General features: G+C 63.2%; 1 protein-coding gene across 1 annotated transcript; it reads right to left on the minus strand.

Moving 5' to 3' along the window:
- Window positions 1-666: 666 nt before the first annotated feature.
- Window positions 667-18,059, minus strand: SLC2A4 (solute carrier family 2 member 4). The gene is made up of 11 exons (XM_037888888.2): window positions 16,941-18,059; window positions 8,845-8,970; window positions 7,830-7,990; window positions 7,015-7,139; window positions 6,509-6,624; window positions 6,264-6,426; window positions 4,359-4,546; window positions 3,720-3,824; window positions 3,505-3,606; window positions 3,156-3,359; window positions 667-2,847 (listed from the first exon to the last, which is right to left on the minus strand). The coding sequence occupies exons 1-11, from the start codon at window positions 16,974-16,976 to the stop codon at window positions 2,644-2,646; spliced, it is 1,530 nt and encodes a 509-aa protein (XP_037744816.1). The 5' UTR covers window positions 16,977-18,059; the 3' UTR covers window positions 667-2,643.
- Window positions 18,060-18,802: the final 743 nt, after the last annotated feature.

An 18,802-nucleotide genomic window follows, 5' to 3' on the forward strand; every position in this document is an offset into this window, starting at 1 on the left:
GTGTTTGTTGCAGCAGAATATTAAAATTAAGGGGATTCTCGAAATCCACCTAACCTCCCCCCTCCCCAACCAACAACACATTTAACTACTACAATTAGCATCATCCAAAGTGGGGAAGCAATATTTCCAGCCATGGTCGGAGACCGCTTCTGCCTGTCCCAGTGTTTTGAAATTCTGAGAATTTGCAGACTCCAGAGGGAACTTATTTCAGACTAGAGATAAGGCTTAAATTTTTGTCAGTGCGGGCTATTCACCGTCAGAACAATTTACTCAGGGGTGGTGGTGGATTCTCCATCACTAACAATTTATAATTCACACGGGGAGTTTTTCTAAAAGATCTAGGAATTGGTCTGTATCCACGGGCTATCAAACTAGGGCACCCCAAAAATCTGGACTTGAGTATAAATTATCGTTTCCTTGTCAATATGAAACGATCTACCCACGGTGCTGTCAAATGCCGAGTGTAATTCACCCAGAAACCTGGGGATGAATTTCAGAATGGCACCTTTGCTTTGCCACAATGAATCTGTCTGTTCGTAGCCTTGTTAAAAAACCCTTAGATCTATTCTTCCCTTAAATCCTTTTCTCTTTCATAACATCCACCTCTGCCATAGGAACGGTTAGATTCATGAGTGTCTACAATGAAGCAAACACAACTACACTGGCCTCTGTTTGACTCTGTCCTTTATATACAAAGAATTACTTACATTCTTCTCGCTGAAATACAAAAGGTCACATAATGCGCTAATGCCCCTCCATGCGTCCCTGACATGAAGACAAGCGCCTCCGTTAATTACAAAACAGAAACTCTCTCAGATCCTACTAACCGTTCAGAAGCTTCCTGGCTTCGTCCATAAACTCTCTTCAAGCACAGCTATTCGTCTCTTGTGCCTGTGATCTGCTTAAACGGGTTCTTCTTTTGTCCCACCCACAACAGCTGGCATGATGGAGTGTCGGGTCTAGTCGCTAAAATTTTAGCAAGGTTGGTCTTTGTAGGTCAACTCAGCTGGCTGTCTTCAGACTTCCATTGGTCATCCAGCAGCCGAAATGGAGAGCAGTAATTATAACAGCTCTGTTCTGGCTGCTTCTGTATTTACATCCTTCTTTAAAAAACCAAACCAACCAATGATCCCACCGTCTTTAACTAGCAAATTGTCCTGGACTGCTGAGCACAGTCTTCATAGCATCTTGTCTTCTGCCGGCCACCAACACATATCCAATGGGCTTTAGGGGCCTTTTGCCAGTTGTAGCGAGGAGGTTGTAAGTGTGCAAGGCTGAGGACACCATCATGTTAAAACACAATAGCAAGCTAGGTGGACCGTGGGTCTGATCCAATCTGGCCATTCCTTGTCCCTGTAGACATGAGCTGTGGAGCGGATGTCCCACGTTCTGCTTTGACTTGCAACTGGTGCGGACTGCAATTCACAAAACCCAATGCACCCTTTCTCAAAAGCTTCCCCGTGTTGGGCGATAGCTTTTCCCCCCTCCCTTGTCTGCCCCTCGCAACCAGTTCTCCAAAGATGAGCTGACCATCTTCTCTTGACAATCACTTTCCAGGAAGAGTGGTGAGGTCCCCTCAGACCACCTACAAACCTCAGAAGATGGATGGGAAGGGATGTCCCAGGTCAGAGCATCCAGAAAATCCCGCTCATCAACTTAACGAACAATATGCCTGTGAGCTGATTGGCTTTAGGCTAAAAACTGGCACGATGCCCCAAACTGGTGGGGACCGTAGGAGATCCCATCTCCAGACCTCAGTTCTGCTGGCTTGGACGGAAAAGGATGGAAGTTCTTGCCACTAGGAGTCAATCGCCAGCCATGGGGAGTTAAGAGGTGACTCCACTGTATCGCTGAAAGGTTTTCTCCAAGGGGTCAAGTGCTGGCCACTCTCGGACACGGGCCACTGTACTACATGGACCATGCATAGGGCAGAGAGCCACAGCTCCTGTCCGTAGGAGCCTTGCCGTTCGGCGACGGAGGCAGGGCATTTGACGGCGTCCATGACGCATGGCCTTCTTGCTCCAACCTTCCGCGCTCTAATGCCGAGAGCTAGAGAGGAGATCTCGCTCATTCTGGCCCTTTGGCTCAACGTTCGGTAGGACCGAAAAAACTCCACCAGAGTTTTGCATCTTCCTCCTACCTTCTCATCGATAGAAAAGTCTCCTGTCTCTGAATCGACGCAGAATCCCGTTGGAGTCAACGGTTTTGGAGCCTACTACTGTCATACGCTGCTCGAGAATGCCTGAACATCTGTTCCAGCTGCTGGATATGGTCTCGGGGCGGTCTTTCCCTGCCTCCAATTCCAAGAGCAGGCAAGCAGCTGAGCTGGATTCTCCTCCAGGTTCCCCTTCCTTTGCCACTTAACCGAGCTCCTTCTGCAGCTCCCAACACAACTTTATCTCCATGCCCCTGATAAACACACACACACACACACACACACACACATACAACACAATCACTCTCTTGCTGTATATATATATATATATATGTATAATCTTAAAAATAAAACCCACAAATCTAAAAACAAAACAACTATTCTAAAAATCTCTAAACCTTGCTGTGTCGTTAAAGTGCTCGGTTACGGTTACATTCCTCTTGTGTCTCTGTCTCTCTCTCTCTCTGGCCGATCGCTCCCGCCCTGGGTCAGGCATTGTCGTCTGGCCCCAGACAGTCCAGCTCGGTGGAAGGTTTGACTTCGTGGTCTAGCAGAGACGGGGTGCGTCGGAAGGCGGCAGCAATCTGATCGAAGGTCCGGCCCCGCGTCTCAGGGACTTTGAAGTAGGTGAAGAGGAAGAAACCCAGGAGGAGGGCCGCGAAGATGAGGAAGACGTAAGGCCCGCAGACGTCCTATGGGAGAGGAGAGGAGGGGTGAGTGCTGGATGCAAAGGGAGGTGCGGGCTGGTTTTGCCAGCGAGCGCGTGTGAGACGCCATTTGTCCACCCGTGGCTGCAGACGCGCTTATGCCGGCTTGTTCCCACTCCCAGCCCTGCTGTGGGTCCCTGCCCCCCCTGCCCGTGGGCATACTCCCAGTTGTAACAGCCGGCATTCGCTATTCTGGTGCCTGCGTGCCCATGCACGTCTACACACAGTTGTGTGGCATTGCGGGTGTGTCCGAGGATCGCTTTGCACGCGCCCCACCCGTGGGGGTGACTCACCGCCATGGACTGGAAGGCCATGCCAATGATGAAGTTGCAGGTCCAGTTGCAGCACCCGGCCACCGCTATGGCCGCCGGGCGGGGCCCCTGGCTGAAGAGCTCGGCCACGATGAACCACGGGATGGGCCCCGGCCCAATCTCGAAGAAAGCCACGAAGCCGAAGATGGCCACCATGCTGATGTAGCTCATGGCCGGCACTCGCTCCTGGCGGGGGAGAGAGACGAGGCTGAGAACCTGCATTGCGGTGCCACCAGGGGGCGGGGTGGCCGTCAGTGCCGCTGCCCCAGCGCAGCCCTGGGGGGGCCGTGCTCACCCCTAGGCTCCCAGTCCCCACTTCCCGGCTGCTCACCAGATACACCAACGCCACCGTCATCACCACGGCACACACCATCATGCCCGCCAGCCCCACCAGGTGCAGCGTCCGGCGGCCTGCCCGCTCCACCAGGAACAGCTTGTGGGGAGGGAGAGACAAGGGGGACCGATATAAGATTTGGTAGGGGTGGGGTGTGGATGCCCCCACCCCCCAAGGGGCAGCTGGCTGGGGGTGGGGGGGAAATCTCTTACCGAAACAACGGTGAAGGCGGCGTTGATGGCCCCAGCGCCGATCGTGGCAAACACCGGCTGCTCCAGCCCGGCCGACTCAAAGATACTGGTGGAATAATAGAATATCTGGGGGGGCAGAGAAGGCGGGGTCAGAGCCGGCTCTAGTCGGACTCTTTCCCCCCCCCCCCCGATCCCATGGGGTCTCGCTTTGATCCCTCTTCTTCAGGCTCCACCCCATCCCCCAGACTCCACCCCCATCCCCCCAAGCACCATTCACCCCCATCCAGACTCTGCCCCAAATCCCCCAGGCCCCATCACCGGCAAGTCCCACCCTCTCTCTCCCATCATTGCTCCACCCCAATTGCCCCCCCAGCAAGCTCCACCCCCATCTCTTCCAACCAGGCTCTGCCCTAATTCTCCCAGGTCCCACCCCCAGCAAGGTCCGTCCCCATCTCTCCCAGGCTCTGCCCCAGTTCCCCCCATGCTCCGTCCCCAGCCAGCCTCCACCCCAGAGCTCTCACGTCCCAGCCAAGCTCCACCTCCATTTCCTCAGGTTCCTCCCACCATCTCCCCAAAGCTCCACCCCCCAACCAAGCTCCACGCCTGACCCCATCTTCCCCCAGCTCCTCCGTGAACCAAGCCCCGACCCCCACCTCTCACCGCGTTGATGCCGGAGAGCTGCTGGGAGAGCTGGAGCACCACGGCGATCAGCAGCGGCTGGCGATAGATCCGGCAGCGGAAGAGCTGGGCGATGGAGACCTTGCGCTCCACGTCCATGCGCCGCTTCTCCTCCTTCATCTCTGACAGCGCCTCGCTCACGTCGCCGCACCCCGTCAGCCGCTTCAAACCTGCCGGCACGGGGAGAGCGAGGGATGTGGCGGTGACGGACAGAGGGATGGGGCATGGATAGATGGGTGGGACGACTCAGGGGGAGGGAGGGATTGGATTAATAGTGGGATGGGTGGGGGGTGGACAGATGACGAGGTAGATAGATGGGGATGGATGGATGGGTTGGGGGTGGACAGATGGATGGGTAGATAGATGGGAATGGATGGATAGGTTGGGGAATGGATGGATAGGTTGGGGGGTAAACAGATGGGTAGGTAGGTAGATGGGGATGGAGGAATGGGTTGGGGGTGGACAGACAGGTAGGTAGGTAGATGGGGATGGATGGATGGGTAGGTAGGTAGATGGGGATGGATGGATGGGTTGGGAGATGGATAGATGCATGGGTAGATAGATGGGGATGGATGGATGGATGGATAGGTTGGGGGATGGATGGATGGATAGGTTGGGGAATGGATGGATGGGTTGGGGATGGAGGGTAGACAGATGGGTAGGTAGGTAGATGGGGATGGAGGGGTGGGTTGGGGGTGGACAGACAGGTAGGTAGGTAGATGGGGATGGATGGATGGATGGGTAGGTAGGTAGATGGGGATAGATGGATGGGTTGGGAGATGGATGGATGGATAGGTTGGGGAATGGATGGATGGGTTGGGGATGGAGGGTAGACAGATGGGTAGGTAGGTAGATTGGGATGGATGGGTTGGGAGATGGATGGATGGGTGGATAGATGGGGATGGATGGATGGATGGATAGGTTGGGGAATGGATGGATGGGTTGGGGATGGAGGGTAGACAGATGGGTAGGTAGGTAGGTAGATTGGGATGGAGGGGTGGGTTGGGGGTGGACAGATGGGCAGGTAGACAGATGGGGACGGAGGGAGGGACAGATGGGTTGGGGGAGGAATGGATGACGCATGGATTGGGGAGACGGAGGGCTGGGTCACTAGATGGGGATGGACGGATGGGTTGGGGGTGGACGGATGGGTTGGGGGAGGAATGGATGACGCATGGGTTGGGGAGACGGAGGGCTGGATCGCGAAGGGGATGGACGGAGGGCTGGGTCACTAGATGGGGATGGACGGATGGGTTGGGGGTGGACGGATGGGTTCGGGGAGGAATGGATGACGCATGGGTTGGGGAGACGGAGGGCTGGGTCGCGAAGGGGGTGGACGGAGGGCTGGGTCGCGAAGGGCGTGGACGGAGGGCTGGGTCGCGAAGGGGGTGGATGGAGGGCTGGGTCGCGAAGGCGGTGGGCGATCGATGGGGATGGATCCATGAGGCATGGGTGGGCAGGGGCCGTACGGAGGGCCGAAGAAGAGGGGGGGTGGCTGGTGGAGGGGCGGGTGGCCAGGTCAGTAGGATTGGAAGGGAGAGAGTAGTTAGAGCCGTGGCTCTCAAACGGAGGCCGCAGGCCACTTGCCACCCAGTCGGCACAGAGCCGCAGCCCACGTGACGTTCTCAGGGCCATCGACATGGTATTGGCTTGGCCCAGAGCGGTAAATAGGTTGAGAGCCACAGAGTTGGGTGGGTGGGAGGTGGATAGATAAAGGGATGGGGAGATGGATGGACAGACAGACGGGCAGGTGGAAGAGAGGAGGGCTGGACAGACGGACGGGTGGGCGGAAGAGGGGAGGGACGCATGGGCGGGCGGGTGGAAGGAGGGAGGGCCGGACAGACGGACGGCTGGGGGGGCGGGCGAGGGGCCCGCGGGGGGACTCACTCTCCTTGGCCTTGGACTCCTTGTTGCGGACGATGTAGAGGTACCGGGGGCTCTCGGGGCAGAAGGGGAAAAGCACCAGCTGCAGGGCCGACGGGGCCACGGTCAGACCCAGGAGCAGGGGCCAGAGCTCGGGGGTGCCGAGGAGGGAGTCCAGCCCGAACACCTGCCGGGGGGGGAGAGATGGCATCACGGCGCCCCCTGCCGGCCCCCCGCCCGCTGCCGAGCCCCCCGCAAGCGCCTGTTACCTGGGCAATGAGTATCCCGATGACGAGGGCCAGCTGGTGCAGGGTCCCCAGCGCCCCCCGCAGCTGGGTGGGGGAGATTTCACCCACGTACATGGGGACCAAGCCAGAAACCAGCCCTGGGGGAGAGGGGAGGGGAAGGGAACAGCAGATTAGTAGGATGTTGGGGGGGGGGGGGCGTGCCTCCTAGGTCTGTGGGGGGGAGTTGAGGCAGAGGGTTGTGGTCCCCCCCGTCCCCTACAAAGCGCCCCCTTTAAGAGGTGGGGCTTGTATGCTAATGACTGAGCCATGGCGGGAAGTGGGGGGGTGGTACCTGTGACATGCAGAACCCAATGACGGCCCCCACCCAGGGCCCGGGGCACCCAGCCAACTGCACCCCGGAGCACCCACTGCTCATCCGCCCAGATCCCAGCTTACTCCCCCCCACCCGACATCCCCCGGCATCCACCCCCCCGCCCATCCGCCCAGGGGCCCCACCCTCCGATTGGCCGGCGGGCGCTGTCCGTTACCTGAGTAGGCCCCAATCAGGAACCGCCCGAGGATCATCATCTCGTAGGAGCAGCCCAGCTTGGCCAGGCCCATGAGGGCCCCGCCCAGGAAGGCCAGGGCGTTATTGATGATCATGGCCCGCTTCCTGGGGGCGGGGGAGGGGAGAGAGGGTGAGACACGCAGGGACCCCAGCCCCATGTGCCCTGCGCCCCACCCAAGCAGACTGATGACGGGGGAGGCCCCAGGGGTCTCTGGGGCGGAGAGCACCCCCTACTGGCCACCACACCCCACAGCACAGCGCCCCCCTGCTGAGCCCCTCGGCTCCCTGCCCCACCGCGCCCCCCAGCGCCGCCCTGGGGCCAGCCCCGCCTGCCGGGGGAGACCGCCCCCTGCTGAGCCCCCTGCCCCACCACGCCCCCTAGTGCCGCCCTGGGGCCAGCCCTGCCTGCCGGGGGAGAGCACCCCCTGCCGAGCCCCCCGCCCCGCTCCCTGCCCCACCGCGCCCCCTAGCACCACCCTGGGGCCAGCCCCGCCTGACGGGGGAGAGCGCCCCCTGCCGAGCTCCCTGCCCCACTCCCTGCCCCCCAGCGCCCCCTAGCGCCGCCCTGGAGCCAGCCCTGCCTGCCCAGGGAGAGCGCCCCCTGCCGAGCCCCCCGCCCCGCTTCCTGCCCCACAGTGCCCCCTAGAGCCGCCCTGGGGCCAGCCCCGCCTGCCAGGGTAGAGCGCCCCCTGCCGAGCCCCCTGCCCTGCTCCCTGCCCCCCAGCGCCGCCCTGGGGCCAGCCCCGCCTGCCCGGGGGAGAGCGCCCCCCGGCAGTGGGGGCAGAGAGGCGTTACCTGCCCAGCCACTCGGAGACGACCCCCACCAGGAAGGAGGAGATCATGCCCCCGATGGAGAAGATGGCGACCGACAGGGACCAGAGGGTGGTGAGCGTGGCCAGGTCGACGGGCGAGCTGTGCCGTGCCAGCCAGGTGGCGTTGTAGTTCTCCTCGATGATCTGGGCGGGGGCGGGGCGGGGGGGCAGAGAAAAGGGGTCGGTCCCCGATGCCCCTCACTGGGCCCCCCCTCCCCTCTGCACTGATCCGAAACAGGCCTCAGCTTCCCCGACCCGGGGCCGGAGGGGAGCCGGCGCCCCCTAGAGGGGACAGGCCCCTGCCCCATTCCCCGCCCCCCTGAGCCCGCCAGGCCCCGCCCTGGGGCCGGGTGGGAGCCGGCGCCCCCTAGAGGGGACAGGCCCCTGCCCCATTCCCCGCCCCCCTGAGCCCGCCAGGCCCCGCCCTGGGGCCGGGTGGGAGCCGGCGCCCCCTAGAGGGGACAGGCCCCTGCCCCATTCCCCGCCCCCCTGAGCCCGCCAGTCCCCGCCCTGGGGCCGGGTGGGAGCCGGCGCCCCCTAGAGGGGACAGGCCCCTGCCCCATTCCCCGCCCCCCTGAGCCCGCCAGGCCCCGCCCTGGGGCCGGAGGGGAGCCGGCGCCCCCTAGAGGGGACAGGCCCCTGCCCCATTCCCCGCCCCCCTGAGCCAGCCAGGCCCCGCCCTGGGGCTGGGTGGGAGCCGGCGCCCCCTAGAGGGGACAGGCCCCTGCCCCATTCCCCGCCCCCCTGAGCCCGCCAGGCCCCGCCCTGGGGCTGGAGGGGAGCCGGCACCCCCTAGAGGGGACAGGCCCCTGCCCCGTTCCCCGCCCCCCTGAGCCCGCCAGGCCCCGCCCTGGGGCGGGTGGGAGCCAGCGCCCCCTAGAGGGGACAGGCCCCTGCCCCATTCCCCGCCCCCCTGAGCCCGCCAGGCCCCGCCCTGGGGCCGGAGGGGAGCCGGCGCCCCCTAGAGGGGAAAGTGCCGTTGAGGGGGAATCTCTTACCTTTTGGGGGGCATTGATGACACCGATGTTGTACCCGCACTGCAGGGACCCCAGCACGGCCGTGAAGACCGACAGCACCAGGGTCGAGGTTACCCTCGGCCTGGCTTCCCGCGGGATGTTGTCCACCTGCGGAGACACAAGCGGCGCCCCCTGCAGGTGAGCTGACCCGCACCCCCGGGGAGCCGTGGAGGCAGGGGGGGACCCCCACCTCTCCCTGCGCACCCGGCACTGCGGCAGGGCAGTTCGCAGCACCGGGAGTGCAAACGCCGAAAGTTGCCCGGCCCCGTGCAAAGGTGCCCAGGTTTACCCGGCCTCTGCGTGACGACGGAGAGGAGGCAAAGCCTCGTGCAAACCCACAGGGGCTTGCACCGCCTCGCACGACGGAAGAGGGGTAGTGTCCCCCCCCCGCCCGCCGTGCAAATACCGAAGGATTTCGCAGCATACGACCCCCGGCCTCTGACTAAGCCTGACCTGTTTCCCCTGCCACCATCTGCTTCCAGTTCTGCTTTCCACATGACCCCCACCCCGGACCGAGACGGGGCCCCCTCGCGCCGGGCGCTGCCCCCAGACCCCCCCAGACCAAAACTGGGGCCCCGTCGTGCCGGGCGCTGCCCACACCCCCCCGGACCGAGATTGCGGTCCCGTCGCGCAGGGCGCTGCCCACACCCCCCCGGACCGAGATTGCGGTCCCGTCGCGCAGGGCGCTGCACAGATAGAGTGAGAAACAATTGCAAACCCACGTACCCCACCCCCACCCCAGGGCCCGACTTATAGGGCAGGGCACATCTGCAGCTGGCAGACAAGGGGTTGGTCAGTTGGCATTGAATCAGGCACGGCCGCACTTCCGAGTGGGGGAGGGAGAGAGACAGGGTGATCTACTGGTTAGTGGGGGGGGGGAGCCAGGACTCCTGGGTTCTCTCCCCAGCTCTGGGAGGGGAGTGGGGGCTGGTGGGTTAGAGCAGCGGGGTGGGCTGGGAGCCAGGACTCCTGAGTTCTCTCCCCAGCTCTGGGAGGGGAGTGGGTGCTAGTGGTTAGAGCAGAAGGGCTGGGAGCCAGGACGCCTGGGTTCTCTCCCCGGCTCTGGGAGGGGAGTGGGTGCTAGTGGTTAGAGCAGAGGGGCTGGGAGCCAGGACTCCTGGGTTCTCTGCCTGGCTCTGGGAGGGGGTGGGGTCTTGTGGTTAGAGCAGGGGGGCTGGGAGCCAGGACTCCTGGGTTCTCTCCCTGGCTCTGGGAGGGGAGTGGGGGCTGGTGGGTTAGAGCAGGGGGGCTGGGAGGCAGGACGCCTGGGTTCTTGTCTGCATGTCTGAGACCCTTCCCCTTTAAATGCCTCAGTTTCCCCCCTCTGTAAAATGGGGGGGGGAGCGGGCACTGAAGTTTCATTCATTCATTCACTCTCTGCTCCAATGCTGCGTCGTCCCCCCCCGCAAAAAGACCCCACCTCTGATTTCATCAGCTGCTCCCTCTGCATGGGCAGACCCCGAAAAGGCCATATTCCCCAATGGCGGGTGGGGGAGCATGGATTTGGGGTGCCCTCTGCACACACACCCGCCCGTCTACCCCTCCCTCCCAGCCCCAGTGCTGACCCCCTGGACACTGGTGACAGAGGTAGGTCGGTGGCGGGCTCCCCTGAAATATCGGGGATCAGCACCCCCCTATCAGTGTGTCTGTGTGGGGGGGTGATTATAAAACAGGGGGGGCCTGATCCCTTCCCATCCCCCCCCACCCCACGTTCTCACGCTGATGGCCATGAAGGGCCTGGGCCCTGCCCCAGAGAAGCCTCAGCCGAAAAAAAGCCCTTATTAGGAAAAGCCCCAGAGCTGGGAAACCCAGGAAATGTAAACAGTGCCCCCCCACACCTCCCCCTAAGCCCCAGGGCGGGGCCTGGCTTGCTCAGGGGGGCGGGGAATGGGGCAGGGGCCTGTCCCCTCTGGGGGGCACCGGCTCCCGGTGGGTGGCTGGCTGGTGGGAGACCCTTGGGCTGAGCCTGGGGGCCGGGCTGCAGGTATCAACCCCCCTGCACCTGGGGCACGGCCGGGGGCCCAGAGCCCCCCCCCATACGCCCCCCCATTCCTCCGTGCAAACACACAGAGCATCCTGCACACGCACACCTGTGCACCAGTGAGTCACACGTGCACACCCCGGCCGGTAGGCAAATCCTGCCCTAGCCAAACAGACCGGAGGCAAATCAGGGTCCAAACCCTTCCGGCCGCGCCCCCACCCGCGACTGAGCGCAGGGCCTCGCTCCCGGGGTCACCCCCCCCCGATTCTCTCCAGCAGGGGGCAGCGCTGCACGGCCTCCCCCGCAGCCCCACGGCTAACACACCTGCCCCTGGCCCCCACCTCTCTGCCAGCTTGGTGCAGAGAATGGGGCTACGCCCCGGCCAGAGCCATGTTCCATCACCAGCCCCCCCACCCCGCTGTACGAACCCCCCCAAACCCCACAGGGCCCCCCCCCATGAAAAGTCCCCTCTGGCTACTGCCTCAGTGTCGCTGATGGGGGGCAGGGAAAAATGTGTGGGGCACAATCGCCCCAACTGAGGTGACCCCCCCCCCCCGAGCTTTTCCAGAACAGAGACGTTTTATCGCCCGCCCGCGCCGCCCAACCCAGGCCGGACGCCCCATCCCCCGCCCGCGCCAACCAACCCAGGCCTGACGCCCCAACTCCCCGCCCGCGCCGCCCAACCCCAGGCCTGACGCCCCACCTCCCCGCCCGCACCGCCCAACCCAGGCCTGACGCCCCAACCCCTGCCCGCACCGCCCAACCCAGGCCTGACGTCCCAACTCCCCGCCCGCACCACCCAACCCAGGCCTGACGCCGCACCCCCGCCCGCGCCGCCCAACCCAGGCCTGACACCCCACCTCCCCTGCCGTGCCGCCCAACCCAGGCCTGACGCTGCACGCCCCGCCCGCGCCGCCCAACCCAGGCCTGACGCCCCAACCCCCCGCCCTCGCCGCCCAACCCAGGCCTGACGCCCCAACCCCCTGCCCTCGCCGCCCAACCCAGGCCTGACGCCCCACCTCCCCGCCCGCGCCGCCCAACCCAGCCCTGACGCCCCACCCCCGCCCGCGCCGCCCAACCCAGGCCTGACGCCCCACCTCCCCGCCTGCACTGCCCAACCCAGGCCTGACGCCCCACCTCCCCTGCCGTGCCGCCCAACCCAGGCCTGACGCCCCACCCCGCCGCCCGCGCCGCCCAACCCAGCCCTGACGCCCCACCTCCCCTGCCGTGCCGCCCAACCCAGGCCTGACACCCCACCTCCCCGCCCGCGCCGCCCAACCCAGGCCTGACGCCCCACCTGCCGCCCGCGCCGCCCAACCCAGGCCTGACGCCCCACCCCCGCCCGCGCCGCCCAACCCAGGTCTGACGCCCCACCCCCGCCCGCGCCGCCCAACCCAGGCCTGACGCCCCACCTGCCGCCCGCGCTGCCCAACCCAGGCCTGACGCCCCACCCCACCCGCGCCGCCCAACCCAGGCCTGACGCCCCACCTGCCGCCCGCGCCGCCCAACCCAGGCCTGACGCCCCACCTCCCCACCCGCGCTGCCCAACCCAGGCCTGACGCCCCACCTCCCCGCCCGCGCCGCCCAACCCAGCCCTGACACCGCACCCCCGCCCGCACCGCCCAACGCAGGCCTGATGCTGCACGCCCCGCCTGCGCCGCCCAACCCAGGTCTGACGCCCCACCTCCCCGCCCACGCCGCCCAACCCAGGTCTGACGCTGCACGCCCCACCCGCGCCGCCCAACCCAGGTCTGATGCCCCACCTCCCCGCCCGCGCCGCCCAACCCAGGCCTGACACCGCGCCCCCGCCCGCACCACCCAACCCAGGCCTGATGCCGCACCCCTCCCACACCGCCCAACCCAGGCCTGACGCCGCACCCCTCCCGCGCCGCCCAACCCAGGTCTGACGCCCCACCTCCCCGCCCGCGCCGCCCAACCCAGGCCTGACGCCCCACCCCCCCGCCCGCGCCGCCCAACTCAGGCCTGACGCCGCACCCCCGCCCGCGCCACCCAACCCAGGCCTGACTCCGCACCCCCCGCCCGCGCCACCCAACCCAGGCCTGACGCAGCACCCCCCGCCCGCGCCGCCGTCAGACCCAGGAAGGTGGAAGGTGTGTGAGCTGTGCCTCGGAGCTTTCAGCCTCCCCTGCCCCTCCGTGTGCTTCCCCCAGTGAGTCCACCCATGTGGGGTCCTGGGGAAGCCAGAGGGTCCTGCCCCCCAACTCCGCAGTCAGACGGGACTCTCAGCCAGCCAGTAACACAGAAAGTTTATTAGACGACAGGAACATGGTCTGACACAGAGCTTGTAGGTGCAGAGAACAGGACCCCTCAGCCGGGTCCATTTTGGGGGGCAGTGAGCCAGACAACCCCGTCTGCCCTTCACTCCATGTCCCAGCCAGCCCCATACTGAAACTCTCTCCAGCCCCTCCTCCCCTGGGCTTTGTCCCTTTCCCGGGCCAGGAGGTCACCGGATTCCTTTGTTCTCCAACCCTTCAGCTCTCACCTTGCAGGGGGGAAGGGCCCGGGCCATCCGTGGCCAGGAAACAGGGTGTCGGCCATTCTCTGTGTCCAGACCCCTGCACACACCTGCCCTCTATGGCTCTTCAATGATCATACACCCTTACCGCACCCCTTAGATACGTAAGAACTGCCTAGGGGAAACTGAGGCACCCCCACACCGGGGACTCTGTGACAGCTACATAACACAGACCTGACTTGACACCACACGCATGCGATCGGTCACGCAGACCTGACACCACCCCACATGCGTGCGCTACATAACAGAGACCTGCCACGACCCCACACGCGTGTGTGACCTAACACAGACCTGGCCCCACGCCCAGGTATGTGTTCTAATAGGTACACTACCCTCACATGTGCTATATAACGTAGGCCCGACATCACACCGCATGTGTGAGCGTCAACAGGCACACGACCCTCACGGGTGCTGGAGAACATAGATCTGACACGATCCCACACATACGTGCTAAAAGAGCCACGTGTGTGTTCAGTATACCAGGCACTTTCCCCCTGTGTCCGGTATAACAGACAGTGTCACGTATATGGTCCGTATGGCATGGGACATTTTAACCCTCGCATGTGTGGAGTATAACAGCCACACGGTGCCCCCAGAAGCACGGCATAACATAGACAAGACACACGGTGCCCCACACGTGTTCAGAATAACAGACACATGCCCCCCATGGTGCAGTGTTACAGAAACACGGGGACATATATGTGTCTTATAAACACACTACCCCCCCCCACATGCTACAAAACATATATCAGATGACCACACGTGTGTTTTATATAACATAGGCCCACTGTCCCTCTCATGCGTGCTCTATAACACGGACCAGCTATACAGCCCCACGCGTTTGTTCCCCAACGGCCCACCCCTGTCCCGTGAAACCATACCTGTGCTATGTAACCGAGCCGAGACACGGCGTCACACGTGTGTTCTAGGTAACAGACAGACTCCTCACGTGGGCTGGAAACGGGGCCCTACCAAATCCATGGCCATGAAAAACGCATCACAGACTGTGAAATCTGGTCTTCCCCACCCCCGTGAAATCTGGTCTTCCCCACCCCCGTGAAATCCGGTTTCCTCCCCCGTGAAATCCGGTTTCCTCCCCCGTGAAATCCGGTCTCCTCCCCTGTGAAATCCGGTCTCCTCCCCCGTGAAATCTGGTCTCCTACCTATGAAATCCGGTCTCCTCCCCTGTGAAATCTGGTCTCCTCCCCTGTGAAATCCGGTCTCCTCCCCCGTGAAATCTGGTCTCCTACCTATGAAATCCGGTCTCCTCCCCTGTGAAATCTGGTCTCCTACCAGTGAAATCTGCTCTCCCTGCTGTGAAATCTGGTCTCCTCCCCCGTGAAATCTGGTTTCCTACCAATGAAATCCGGTCTCCCTGCTGTGAAATCTGGTCTCCTCCCCCGTGAAATCTGGTCTCCTCCCCCGTGAAATCTGGTCTCCCTGCTGTGAAATCCGGTCTCCTCCCCCGTGAAATCCAGTCTCCTACCAGTGAAATCTGGTCTCCTCCCCCGTGAAATCTGGTCTCCCACCGCGAAATCTAGTCTCCTACCTGTGAAATCCGGTCTCCTCCCCTGTGAAATCTGGTCTCCCACCGTGAAATCCGGTCTCCTCCCCCATGAAATCTGGTCTCCCTGCTGTGAAATCTGGTCTCCTCCCCCGTGAAATCTGGTCTCCTCCCCCGTGAAATCTGGTCTCCCACCGTGAAATCTGGTCTCCTCCCCTGTGAAATCTGGTCTCCCTGCTGTGAAATCAGGTCTCCTCCCCCATGAAATCTGGTCTCCCACCGTGAAATCCCGACTCCCCCCAGTGAAATCTGGTGCCCCCCCCACCCGAGAAATCTGATGTTTCGTGTGCTTTTACTCTGTACTACACAGATTTCACGGGGGAGACCAGCGTTTCTCAAATTGGGGGTCCTGACCCAAAAGGGAGTTGGGGGGGGAGGGCAGGTCACAAGGTTATTTTAGGGGGGGTCGCGGTGTCGCCACCTTTACTCCTGCGCTGCCTTCAGAGCGGGGCTGAAATCAGGAAACGGAGATTTTTTGGATCGGGAAATTGACCAGAACGGCTGGTGCCCTCGGTGGGGCCCGAGTGATACGACAGCCGCACGGACGCACCCGGGAGCCGTGGGCCCCGGTCCAGCCCCACGGCGTCACACCCGTGTGCTAGACACCGTGCAGATATGCCCCACCTGGGCTGTGTGACTAACACCCGCCCGCCGTGGAACCTAGTTCAATCATCCCACGTGTGTCCTATGCACCCTACAGACTGCTCCCCCCCCGCGAATCCGGGCAGCAGAACGGACATGCATGCCCCATATCCCACAGACCCCCCACGTGTCCCGGATACCAAGCCAGAGGCCCCCGTGCCCCCCCACACACACGTATGACGAATAACCCAGGGCAGCCCAGACACGTGAGGTGGGTCACGCCCCCCACCCCCACCCGCCCTTACACAATGGGTGGAGTATAAATAGCCCCACGTTTTCCTCGTTAATGCCATGGCCAGGGGGCAGGATTTTATTGCCAGGGAGGAGGGGAGCTGGTGGGGGCGGGGATGGGACGGGACGTTAAATGTGGGGAACAGATGGCCTCCAAAACTCAATAAGCTCCAGGAGAATCAGGGCGGATGCAACCCCCTGCAAGGCACCCCCAGTTTCACTCACAGTCCCCCCCTTCCCCCTGGCCTATACTGCCCCCCACTTGGCACCCCTGCACTGTCCCAGCTGCACTCCTCACACGGCCCCCCATGGCCCCATGCTGCCCCCCGTCACCCCCCCCCAGCCCCATGCTGCCTCCCATGGCCCCACACTGACCCCCCAGCGCCATCACTCCCCAACTGCCCCTCATGGCCCCATGCTTCCCCCATGGCCCCCATCACCCCCCATGCCCCCCCCAGCCACATGCTGCCCTCCATGACCCCACACTGCCCCCCACAGTCCCCATCACTCCCCACAGCCCCCCATGGCCCCACACTGACCCCCATGGTCCACATTGTTCCTCACAGCCCCCCATGGCCCCACACTGTCCCTAATGGCCTCCATCACCCCCCACTGCCCCTCACAGCCCCATGTTGCCCCCCACAGTCCCCATCACTCCCCACAGCCCCCCATGGCCCCACGCTGTCTCTCATGACCTCCATAACCCCCCACTGCCCCTCATAGCCCCATGTTGCCCCCCACAGTCCCCATCACTCCCCACAGCCCCCCATGGCCCCACGCTGTCTCTCATGACCTCCATAACCCCCCACTGCCCCACATAGCCCCACGCTGCCCCCCATGGCCCCACCTGCCCCCACAGGTCCATCACTCCCCACTGCCCCTTATGGCCCCATGATGGCCCCCAAGGTCCCCATCACTCCCTACAGCCCCATGCTGCCCCCCATAGCCCCACGCTGCCCCCCCACAGCCCCCATCACTCCCCACTGCCCTTCATGGCCCCACACTGCCCCCCCACGGCCCCACACTGCCCCCCCCAGCCCCATCACCCCCTACAGCCCCCCCCATGGCCCCATATTCTTGCTGTGCCTCAACCCCCCCCCCAGCTCCAATCCGGCCGGTTTTACCTCCTCTCCGCTGATCTGCTGAAATCCCGTCGGCATCTCGGCGGCTCGGAGCCCCGGGAGGGACAGAGACCCCCGGGCGGGGCGGGGGGGGGGCGCCTTGGGTCTTGTGCCAAGAAATGGAAAGGTCGAGCCCCCAGGACGGTCTGTTAGACCTGACCCGAGGTCCTGGGGCGAGGCGGGGGGGACAGAAAGAAAGAAAGAAAGAAAGAAAGGGATTAAGAAAGAAAGAAAGAAAGAAAGAAAGAAAGGGATTAAGAAAGAAAGAAAGAAAGAAAGAAAGGGATTAAATGAGAAAGAAAGAAAGAAAGAAAGGGATTAAATGAGAAAGAAAGGGATTAAATGAGAAAGAAAGAAAGAAAGAAAGAAAGAAAGGGATTAAATGAGAAAGAAAGAAAGAAAGAAAGAAAGAAAGAAAGAAAGAAAGAAAGAAAGAAAGAGAAAAGAAATTAATGAGAAAGAAAGAAAGAAAGAAAGAAAGAAAGAGAGAGAAAGAAAGAAAAATGGATTAAATGAGAAAGAAAGAAAGAAAGAAAGAAAGAAAGAAAGAAAGAAAGAAAGGGAATGGGAACTAGAGGAGACCCGAAGGGAGAGGAAAAGCCAGAAGGGGACGGGGAAGGGCGAGCAGAGGGGAAAGAGGGAATGAAAAAGGAAAGACGGACCGGCCGGGGGGGAGAAGCGGGAGAACGGGGAAAAGGAGGAGTGAAGGCAGGCGGGCCTGGGGAATCACCAGGGGGCAGGGGATGGAGGGAACGGGGGAAAGGGGAAATGAAAGGCGGAGAAGGGAAGAGCGCCTGGGAAAGGAAGGGGACCGACCGGACGGGCCGGGGACCGACCGGAGGAGACCGGAGGGGCCGGGGACCGACCGGAGAGACAGAGCCCCCCGGGAGGGAGAGAGGGAGCCGCCGGCGGAGGGGAGCTGAGGAAGGCGGAGGCGGGCAGGGCGGCTGCAGGCACCGGGACCGAGACGCGTGTGCCAGGGGCCGGGACAGGGAGTCCTTGAGCGGCTGCGGATGGCCGGGGCCTCCCGCCCCACGGCGCGGATTGGCTCCAGCCCCTAGTGATTTCCCCACAGCCAGAAAGCTGGCGGGAGGGGTCGGCTGGGAGCCAGGACTCCTGGGTTCTCTCCCCTGCTCTGGGAGGGGAGTGGGGGCTGGCGGTTAGAGCAGGCGGGACTGGGAGCCAGGACTCCTGGGTTCTCTCCCCTGCTGGAGGAGGGGAGTGGGGGCTGGTGGTTAGAGCAGGGGGGGCTGGGAGCCAGGACTCCTGGGTTCTCTCCCCTGCTCTGGGAGGGGAGTGGGGGCTGGTGGTTAGAGCAGGGGGGGCTGGGAGCCAGGACTCCTGGGTTCTCTCCCCTGCTCTGGGAGGGGAGTGGGGGCTGGTGGTTAGAGCAAGGGGGGCTGGGAGTCAGGACTCCTGGGTTCTCTCTCTGTCTCTGAGAGGGGAGTGGGAGGCTGGGAGCCAGGACTCCTGGGTTCTCTCCCCTGCTCGAGGAGGGGAGTGGGGGCTGGTGGTTAGAGTAGGGGGGGCTGGGAGCCAGGACTCCTGGGTTCTCTCCCCTGCTGGGGGAGGGGAGTGGGGGCTGGTGGTTAGAGCAGGGGGGGCTGGGAGCCAGGACTCCTGGGTTCTCTCTCTGGCTCTGGGAGGGGAGTGGGAGGCTGGGAGCCAGGACTCCTGGGTTCTCTCTCTGGCTCTGGGAGGGGAGTGGGAGGCTGGGAGCCAGGACTCCTGGGTTCTCTCTCTGTCTCTGAGAGGGGAGTGGGAGGCTGGGAGCCAGGACTCCTGGGTTCTCTCCCCTGCTCGAGGAGGGGAGTGGGGGCTGGTGGTTAGAGTAGGGGGGGCTGGGAGCCAGGACTCCTGGGTTC

This window comes from Chelonia mydas, unplaced genomic scaffold, assembly GCF_015237465.2.
Source record: "Chelonia mydas isolate rCheMyd1 unplaced genomic scaffold, rCheMyd1.pri.v2 scaffold_91_arrow_ctg1, whole genome shotgun sequence".
Classification (NCBI taxonomy): domain Eukaryota; kingdom Metazoa; phylum Chordata; order Testudines; family Cheloniidae; genus Chelonia; species Chelonia mydas.